General features: G+C 37.9%; 1 protein-coding gene across 1 annotated transcript in view; it reads right to left on the reverse strand.

The window, feature by feature from the left end:
• Positions 1 to 628: 628 nt before the first annotated feature.
• The window catches only part of LOC136809329 (lipopolysaccharide-binding protein-like), a gene marked incomplete at its 5' end in the record, with an annotated part of 33,067 nt that continues 22,525 nt past the window's right edge, over positions 629 to 11,170 (reverse strand). Inside the window, 5 exon segments of the mRNA XM_067065850.1 lie at positions 629 to 901; positions 1,391 to 1,467; positions 1,876 to 1,939; positions 3,019 to 3,061; positions 5,057 to 5,127. Coding sequence (XP_066921951.1) covers positions 863 to 901; positions 1,391 to 1,467; positions 1,876 to 1,939; positions 3,019 to 3,061; positions 5,057 to 5,127 — 294 coding nt within the window.

The following is an 11,170-nucleotide window of genomic DNA, read 5'->3' on the forward strand; positions in this document are numbered from 1 at the left end:
AAATAATATTTGTAGAAGATACCCCAAAAGCTTCCTTGTAAATGAAATCTATTTTTATCAGCGTGTGTTATGAATTTGAGAAGCTTTCATGATTTCTCTTTAAAAATTTCGGATGTAAATATTTTGACAAATATTGTTTCAATTGACTTGAAATTTTTTCCATAATCAGACATACCGACTTGCTATCTGATAATATCAGTTAGAAAGTGAGGCACCCCGCGGTGTAGCGCGGTATTTCAAATGAAAAAGTACTATTTATAATCTTACAGAAGAAATTTCTTATAACTTTACTAATGAAAACAATGTTTTTCATTTTTTTTAATTGTCATTCACCAATGTTTTACAGACCCTCTTGATAATTAAAAGTTTTTAATCGTGAACGATAAATGCAGCAGCAGAATCATTGGCTAAGAGGAAATCCAAATTTCACGAGTTTGTAATTAAAAAAGTTAAATTTCATATCAAATTTTAATGTCAGGGACAGAGATAGAACAAGGCTTTTTTAAATGTGCGTTATCCAGCTCCGCTATAACATATCCCTGGAGATAGCAACTAGTATTTATATAAACAGATATGTACAACGGGAACATGGGGAGACTGTTGGTAATAAAATAGATTTTCTATATAATTTTCAATGTAAAAGAAAAGTGTATTGTACTTTAAAAAATGTTATATATTATGAATTATTTCTAAATTTTTATAAAATTACAATTTTTACTTTGTGTAAATTTTGCAGTATGCATATCAATGGATTAATTTTAACTAAGAAAAAAGAAAATTAAAAATATTATAAAATATCTCCGAAATTAGGGAACCCTCAATAAAACCATCCTCAATGAGTTTTGGTATCTAATCCATCCTTTCACTTCTTTTTTATGTCCAAGCCGATTCGTACTGCACCCTATAATGAAAGTATAATTTGACAACGTTTTTTTCAAAACTTTCTATTCGAGATAATATTGTTCCGACCACTTGCTTATTACTTTTTTGGGAAATATTTTCGAACATTTCCTTTAGACGAGCAAAGTCTGTCCGTATGGACCCAATGAAAACAATAGAAATACTTGTAAATTTATTTTTTTCCGTCATCCGCCAAATTAAACTCCCCCAAATGTCTGCTATTTCAGGCTTTAAAACATGTTTTAAATTCTCGCCAAATTTAATTCTTTAAGTTAACCTTCAAATTAAATTCACTCTGAAAAAACTTTTTCAGCCATCCGCCAAAATTTTTTCCTTTAAAGTTCTGCATTATTTGAATACACATTGAGCATCGACTACATACTGTATTAGAAGACGATTTGCAGTCCTGTCTCTTTTGTACATTAATTTAAAATTTTTGATGCAAGTTGTCATTCCGTTTTTCAAGAAGGAAAAATCAAATCACCATTACCTGTATCAATTGTATGTCCGCATTACGAAGTTCGATATTATCCATCTTTGGGATGTCCAATCCTCTTTCCAATTTCGCTGAAAAACAAATTGGAAAGTCGTCAATCAAAATACGAAGATTCATATCGGTCGCTTTCAAAATGTTTCGATATTTTCATAGTAGAGGAGAGAAGTAGTTAGGCAACTTAGGTGGCTCTTCCAGAAAATGTTCGTATAAGGGGGTGGAGGATATAGTGTCCGGAGGGTAGTGAAAAATCTACAAAATTTGCCTTGCCTGGGGGTGACCTTTCTCTACTTGGGGTAATCTTGCTCTGTTTGGGGGTAATTCTGAGTGTCCAGGGGAAAGGGGGGGGGGGTAAGTTTTCTCCACCCCCCATATTCAAATTTTTTCTGGAAAAGCCCATTGAAGCAAGAATAAGAGGGCGTTGGCAGCGCGATTAACTAGTTGGTAAGAGAATAAGCATGTTTATTGAGATGATAACTTACGATTAAGTTTGCTTGAGATGACATAATAAAGCATCCCGTATACAAAGTTCGAATTCAAATCGATCTAAACAGAAAAAAATGAGCTTCAAACTTGCCGTTTATCGTTACACTCCTCACTACTTTAATGGGATAAACTTTCGCGGGGATTAAATTTTGCGGTTGGGCCTATACGCGGGGACTTAATTTCGCGAGTGGCACTATTGGGTATCAATATTTTCACGATTTGTGACTTTCATTGTCAAATCATACATGTTGAAATACACATTATTTGCGCCTCTTTGGTGCAAGTAACCATTCAAAAAGTATTTATTTGACATATTTTGATCTTTGTTTAGAAATATTTCGCGAATGAGGCCCTTCCAAATTTCCATTGGGACTAAATTTTGTGGATTTTTGCGGATGACACCCAAATCCGCGTAATGCGCGAAATTTAAACCCCGCGAAAGTTGATCTCATTAAAGTAACATATCGACTAATTACATGACAATTTACATCATTGCTATACACGTTTTTTTTAAGAAACACACTTTTAAGAAACATGAGGCTCAGAATGCCTAAAAACTAAGAAACATCTAAGAAACATGCTGAGGCTAAAATGAGAAAATAACATTTTTTAATTCGGTTTTTTTAAGAACCTTCCAATCAAAAATGTTTTTTTTTCTTTGCATAAAAATAAAATTATATACAAGTTTATAAAAGGTAAGAAACCTGTAAGGCTCAAAAGGCCGATTTCTTAAGAAACATTGAGGCTGCTTGGTAAAACTACTTAGTTTCTTAAAAAAAAAAACGTGTACGTGTAGTGGTCTTTCGCTAATTCAAAATTCTATTATCGAATCTTTCTGTAATTCAAATTAAATCTCAGTTCTCGTCTAGACTGGAGTTGTTTATAATGCGTACAATACAGTAATACATTATATGATAATACGATTATTGTTACGGGATTTAGTTTGTATAAAATTTGTTCCCTTCATTATTTTTTGCTTTATTTCTACTATGTTTGAATTAGTAGTCTAGCGTCGAGAGAAAACATTCGCAAAATACTCTCCACAATTCGAATCTCTCTGTAGTTCGAACAAATCAGGTTTCTCAACCAAGTTCGAATTAACGATAGAGTAAAACCATTAAAAAATATGACGAGGATACCTGAAGAAGGTTACGGAAGGGTTTATCCACCACGGCATGATATCTAAAAAGGGAGAGAAAAAGGGTGTGTTATTCGGAATGATTGTCGCGAGAATGAATATGGAGTACCGTAAGGGCCCTTTTCACACCGGCCCTTATTGGCGTTATTTTTGGGCTCGTGGCGTAATAAGGGCCAGCGTAAAAAGGGCCAAAATTTTGCAATTTTAACCTAAAAGCGGCGTTAGTCTTTTATCATTATTTCCCAATTTAGAGGATTTTAGGTATGATTCGAAGACGAAAATTATCCATTGTTTTACTCCATATTTAAAACTTCAGTGAAATATTTAATATATTTAAAAATTAGTGATTTTCGATGGAATTTTCAACAGTTTACTACTGAAAAATGATATTTTAATGTAAATTTTAGTCATTATTTACTAATTTGAAGCATAAGTAGCCATTTTTACAAATTTTGGCGTTATTAACGGCCCTAATTGGCGTAAACAACAAGGCTGTGGCGTAATAAGGGCCAGCGTTAAATTAGGACCGGCGTAAAAAGGGCCGATAAGGTAATAACGTAATTTATATCCTTTCGGAACAAGCTTCGAAAATATTGCCGAGAAAATTAATAAGATAATTTATAGCAAATGTTGGTCGAATGCAAAAACAGAAAACCTTTTCCAGCTTGCTTGACTACTTGAGTTTGCCTAAGTATTCTCTCAGGCTGTTACATAACATCCCTGGCTAAATTTGTTGTAGAAAGTACATTATTGGACTCGCTCATCAAAGAGAATTAAAAACATCAAATTCAAATATATCTAAAGATGACTATGTCTGATATGTCTAGGATGACAATAACACGATTATGAATGGATTATCAAGATCAACCGTTTATGGTAAAGATATCAAAAAGTTTCGGTAGGTTCAACTCATCGAACGACAAAACACACCATCAAATTCATCAAAACATGACAACACATTTTTTTAACATCTCGAATTTTTAAAGCCTTCGGATGTTCTTAACTTTTTGAGTTTTAAGGCTAATGTTCTTAACATGTTCTTATTTTTACCACTTTTTGAGCATTTTTGTTCATCTTAGTAAGAAATCGAGTGTTTTAGAGTCTCCAAAGCCTTAAAATGTTCTTAACTTATTCTAAACATTTTGGCCATCGCAGCCCTATGTTCTTATATAGTTTGTTTTTATAAAGAACGTGTACTAGTTATATCATAAAATCTACGATAACTAAATAACCTATTTTATTAAAACACCAACTCTGTGATGGTTTTACTTTGCTTTCAAAGAACCGCTTTCAAAAGTACAGATATCGGCAGATATCAGAAAATTTGATTTGGGGCGGCAACCGTCAGTCAGTCATTACCGAGTTTATGTATCGGAGGATATCGAGGGCAACGGTAAGTGAAATCGATACAAAACAAAGTCGATAGTTGATGAACAGCTCTATATCGCCTTTGCTCACATAAACAGACGACGGTATCTTGGTGTTTTTACCGTCGTCGAGCAAAGTGGACGGCGATTTCGACCCCATGTCAGCTTTGCTTTATACCGTCCCCCTCGATTTATCTCGAATACATAAACTCGCTATTGAGAAAACCCGGGGAGGGGGCACTCGATTTCTAAACGACGACATGTGCCGCCAAAAAATTAGCTTTCAAAATCGGCAGTGAAAAGGTATCCGTACAGTGCATTTTACCGAACGTTTCTCACCTTTCTCACCCTTACAGTGTAGTTTGACTGCATATCTTATTTTGCTGAAGCTACCCCATGCAAAAACGAGCCTGAAATGTCGACACAATGTGCAAAACAAATCAAAATAGATCAAAGTCAAAAATATAAAGTTACATCAGATTTTTATTGTTCCCCAAACACACCCTTACAGCGTTTCTAGCTAAAAGTACACCCTTACAGTGCATTTCACGGGTCTCGAAAAACCTACCCTTAAGGGCGGCACATGCCGTGGGTCGGACCATATGAGTGCCCTTCCCCCAGGAGAAAATCACACCTTTTCTGAGAAAGGAACACAATATCAATTATCCTTACTTCATTCTAGGTTCGATCTTGGGAATAATCTTCTCGTTGTTGACAGTGATGGAGACTGAAGCGTTGATGTTCTGTAAAAAAAGAAGAAGAAGATTTTGAAAACGAAAAACTTCAAACATAATTCAGCAGAGCATTTGGAGTACATCTAACGTGAGCGCAATGATGATGGGCCCTCTCCTTTGGGGAATGGGTCCTACTCCTTACGAAGTAGGAATTACTCCTTTTCCAAGTAGGTGTGCATAGCGCTGTCCAGACACTGCTGGTTCTGTGCATGCGAGACACATATATCATTATGCATAGTGATAATACTCGAACTACGCGGGAGAGCATATAGCTCGTCGCAGGCGTAGATTGGGATAAGTGAAACCACACACCGCGATGTCCGGCATATCACCCACACTCTTGTATCAGAGTAGTGGTACCCAGTTCCCCCAAATGGTATGGGTTGACCCGGGCGAAGGTGTGTTTACTTGCCAAGTGAACCGTAGTAGTAGTACAGTGGTAATCAAACTTGGACCTCCCAGACGGGAGTCAAGAGCGGCGGTGACCACCATACCACTACGCATAAAGTGGGCGCAATGGAATATAAATATTCTAGAATATCAATTCTCTGATTCTTTTCTGCTAGCCAGGTAGCTAACACCTACACATTCCTTATTATTAAATTATGATGTGACACTATTAAAACAGCCCTGTCTCAGTGGCTCAGTGAAGTTTTGAAGCCCACCAAGGACAAGCGACACTTTTATAATAACCCACCAAGGACAAGTGACACTTTTATAACAACCCACCAAGGACAAGTGACACTTTTATAACAACCCACCAAGGACAAGCGACACTTTTATAACAAACCACCAAGGACAAGTGACACTTTTATAATAACCCACCAAGGACAAGTGACACTTTTATAACAACCCACCAAGGACAAGTGACACTTTTATAATAACCCACCAAGGACAAGTGACACTTTTATAACAACCCACCAAGGACAAGTGACACTTTTATAACAAACCACCAAGGACAAGTGACACTTTTATAACAACCCCCCCCAAGGACAAGTAACTTTTATAACCACCAAGGACAAGTGACACTTTTACCACCAGGACAAGTGGACACTTTTATAAAAACCACCAAGGACAAGCATTATTTTAAACAACCCACCAAGGACAAGTGACACTTTTATAATAACCCCACAAGGACAAGTGACACTTTATAACAAACCCACCAAGGACAAGTGACACTTTTATAATAACCCACCAAGGACAAGTGACACTTTTATAATAACCCACCAAGGACAAGTGACACTTTTATAACAAACCACCAAGGACAAGTGACACTTTTATAACAACCCACCAAGGACAAGTGACACTTTTATAATAACCCACCAAGGACAAGTGACACTTTTATAAACAAAACCCACCAAGGACAAGTGACACTTTTTAAACAAACCACCAAGGACAAGTGACACTTTTATAACAACCCACCAAGGACAAGTGACACTTTTATAACAACCCACCAAGGACAAGTGACACTTTTATAACAACCCACCAAGGACAAGACAATAACAACCCACCAAGGACACTTTTATAAAACCCACCAAGGACAATGACACTTTTATAAAACCCACCAAGGACAAGTGACACTTTTATAACAACCCACCAAACAAACACACAACACCCACCAACAACAAACACCACCAGGACAAGAACTTTTATAACAACACCCAAGGACAAGTGACACTTTTATAAAACCCACCAAGGACAAGGACACTTTGATACAACCCACCAAGGACAAGTGACCTTTTATAATAACCCACCAAGGAAGGACAAGTGACACTTTATAACAAACCCAACCAAGGACAAGTACACTTTTATAACAACCCACCAAGGACAAGTGACACTTTTATAATAACCCACCAAGGACAAGTGACACTTTTATAACAAACCACCAAGGACAAGTGACACTTTTAACTAACCCACCAAGGACAAGTGACACTTTTATAACAACCCACCAAGGACAAGTGACACTTTTATAACAACCCACCAAGGACAAGTGACACTTTTATAATAACCCACCAAGGACAAGTGACACTTTTATAACAAACCCACCAAGGACAAGTGACACTTTTAACAAACCCCACCAAGGACAAGTGGACACTTTATAACAACCCACCAAGGACAAGTGACACTTTTATAACAACCCACCAAGGACAAGTGACACTTTTATAACAACCCACCAAGGACAAGTGACACTTTTATAACAACCCACCAAGGACAAGTGACACTTTTATAACAACCCACCAAGGACAAGTGACACTTTTATAACAAACCACCAAGGACAAGTGACACTTTTATAAAACCACCAAGGACAAGTGACACTTTTATAACAACCACTTATAACAACCCACCAAGGACAAGTGACACTTTTATAACAACCCACCAAGGACAAGTGACACTTTTATAACAACCCACCAAGGACAAGTGACACTTTTATAACAACCCACCAAGGACAAGTGACACTTTTATAATAACCCACCAAGGACAAGTGACACTTTTATAACAACCCACCAAGGACAAGTGACACTTTTATAACAACCCACCAAGGACAAGTGACACTTTTATAATAACCCACCAAGGACAAGTGACACTTTTATAACAACCCACCAAGGACAAGTGACACTTTTATAACCCACCAAGGACAAGTGACACTTTTATAACAACCCACCAAGGACAAGTGACACTATAACAACCCACCAAGGAAGTGACACTTTATAACAACCCCCAAGGACAACACTTTTATAACAAACCCACCAAGGACAAGTGACACTGTTATAACAAAACCCACCAAGGACAAGTGACACTTTTAACAACCCACCAAGGACAGTGACACTTTTATAATAACCCACCAAGGACAAGTGACACTTTTATAACAACCCACCAAGGACAAGTGACACTTTTATAACAACCCACCAAGGACAAGTGACACTTTTATAATAACCCACCAGGACAGTACACTTTTTATAAACACCAAGGGACAAGTGACACTTTTAACAACCCACCAAGGACAAGTGACACGTTGATAATACACCAACCACAAGGACAAGGACACTAACAAACCCACCAAGGACAAGTGAACACTTTTATAACAACCCACCCCACAAGGACAAGTGACACTTTTATAATAACCCACCAAGGACAAGTGACACTTTTATAATAACCCACCAAGGACAAGTGACACTTTTATAACAACCCACCAAGGACAAGTGACACTTTTATAACAACCCACCAAGGACAAGTGACACTTTTATAAACACCCACCAAAGGACAAGGACATTTATAACAAACCAAAACACACTTTATAAAAAACCCACCAAGGACAAGTGACACTTTTATAACAACCCACCCAAGGACAAGTGACACTTTTATAACAACCACCACCAAGGACAAGGACACTTTTATATAACAACCCACCAAGGACAAGTGACACTTTTATAATAACCCACCAAGGACAAGGACAAGTGACACTTTTATAACAACCCACCAAGGACAAGTGACACTTTATAACAACCACAAGGACAACCACTTTTATAACAACCCACCAAGGACAAGTGACACTTTTATAATAACCCACCAAGGACAAGTGACACTTTTATAACAACCCACCAAGGACAAGTGACACTTTTATAACAACCCACCAAGGACAAGTGACACTTTTATAACTAACCCACCAAGGACAAGTGACACTTTTATAACAACCCACCAAGGACAAGTGACACTTTTATAACAACCCACCAAGGACAAGTGACACTTTTAAAACCCACCAAGGACAAGTGACACTTTTTATAACAACCACCAAGGACAAGTGACACTTTTATAAAACCCACCAAGGACAAGTGACACTTTTAAAAACCACCAAGGGACAAGTGACACTTTATAACAAACCCACCAAGGACAAGTGACACTTTTAAATAACAACCACCAAGGACAAGTGACACTTTTATAACAAACCCACAAGGACAAGGACACGTTATAACAACCCACAAGGACAAGTGACACTTTTATAAAAAAACCCACCAAGGACAAGTGACACTTTTATAAAACCCACCACGGACAAGTGGACACACCAAGGACATATAACAACCACCAAGGACAAGTGACACTTTATAAAACCCCACCAAGGACAAGTGACACTTTTACAACCCACCAAGGACAAGGGACACTTTTAAACAACCCACCAAGGACAAGCGACACTTTTAGGGACTAACAACACCCACCAAGGACAAGTGACACTTTTATAATAACCCACCAAGGACAAGTGACACTTTTATAACAACCCACCAAGGACAAGTGACACTTCTATAACAACCCACCAAGGACACGTGACACCTTTTATAATAAACCAACCCACCCAAGGACAATGACACTTTTATACAACCCACCAAGGACGTGACACCTTTTATAACAACCCACCAAGGACAAGTGACACTTTTTATAAACCCCCAAGGACAAGTGACACTTTATAATAACCCACCAGGACAGTGACACTTTTATAACAACCCACCAAGGACAAGTGACACTTTTATAACAACCCACCAAGGACAAGTGACACTTTTATAATAACCCACCAAGGACAAGTGACACTTTTATAACAAAACCCACCAAGGACAAGTGACACTTTTATATAACAACCCACCAAGGGACAAGTGACACTTTTTATAACAACCCACCAAGGACAAGTGACACTTTTATAACAACCCACCAAGGACAAGTGACACTTTTATAACAACCCACCAAGGACAAGTGACACTTTTATAACAACCCACCAAGGACAAGTGACACTTTTTATACAACCCACCAAGGACAAGTGACACTTTTATAACAAACCACCAAGGACAAGTGACACTTTTATAACAACCCCACCAAGGACAAGTGACACTTTTATAAATAACCCACCCACCAAGGACAAGTGACACTTTTAACCTGGACTACACAAAACCCACCAAGGACAAGTGACACTTTTATATAAAACCCACCAAGGACAAGTGACACTTTTATAACAAACCCCCCACCAAGGACAAGTGACACTTTATATAACAACCCACCAAGGACAAGTGACACTTTTATAACAACCCACCAAGGACAAGTGACACTTTTATAACAACCCACCAAGGACAAGTGACACTTTTATAACAAACCACCAAGGACAAGTGACACTTTTATAACAACCCACCAAGGACAAGTGACACTTTTATAAAACCCACCCCACGGACAAGTGACACTTTTATAACAACCCACCAAGGACAAGTGACACTTTTTATAACAACCCACCCAAGGACAAGTGACACTTTATAACCAACCCACCAAGGGACAAGTGACACTTTTATAACAACCCACCAAGGACAAGTGACCACCACCAAGGACAAGTGACACTTTTATAACAAACCCACCAAGGACAAGTGACACTTTTATAACAACCCACCAAGGACAAGTGACACTTTTATAACAACCCACCAAGGACAAGTGACACTTTTATAACAACCCACCAAGGACAAGTGACACTTTTATAATAACCCACCAAGGACAAGTGACACTTTTATAACAACCCACCAAGGACAAGTGACACTTTTATAATAACCCACCAAGGACAAGTGACACTTTTATAACAAAACCACCAAGGACAAGTGACCACTTTTATAAACAACCCACCAAGGACAAGTGACACTTTTATAACAACCCACCACACCAAGGACAAGTGACACTTTTATAATAACCACCAAGGACAAGTGACACTTTTTATAACAAACAACCCACCAAGGACAAGTGACACTTTTATAACAAACCACCAAGGACAAGTGACACTTTTATAACAACCCACCAAGGACAAGTGACACTTTTATAACAACCCACCAAGGACAAGCGACACTTTTATAACAACCCACCAAGGACAAGTGACACTTTTATAACAACCCACTAAAGCTACCTCTGATATCTTTTCACCAAATCAATTCTGGGGATGCACGCACCCTAACCCACCGGGCTAGGAAAAAGGAAATTTTCACCGAATTTGAATTTTAGAAAACTCACTGGGGTGAGAACTTTTAACTCAATTTTCACC

This window comes from Clytia hemisphaerica, unplaced genomic scaffold (genome assembly GCF_902728285.1).
Source record: "Clytia hemisphaerica strain Z4C2 unplaced genomic scaffold, Clytia hemisphaerica genome assembly, whole genome shotgun sequence".
Classification (NCBI taxonomy): Eukaryota; Metazoa; Cnidaria; class Hydrozoa; order Leptothecata; family Clytiidae; genus Clytia; species Clytia hemisphaerica.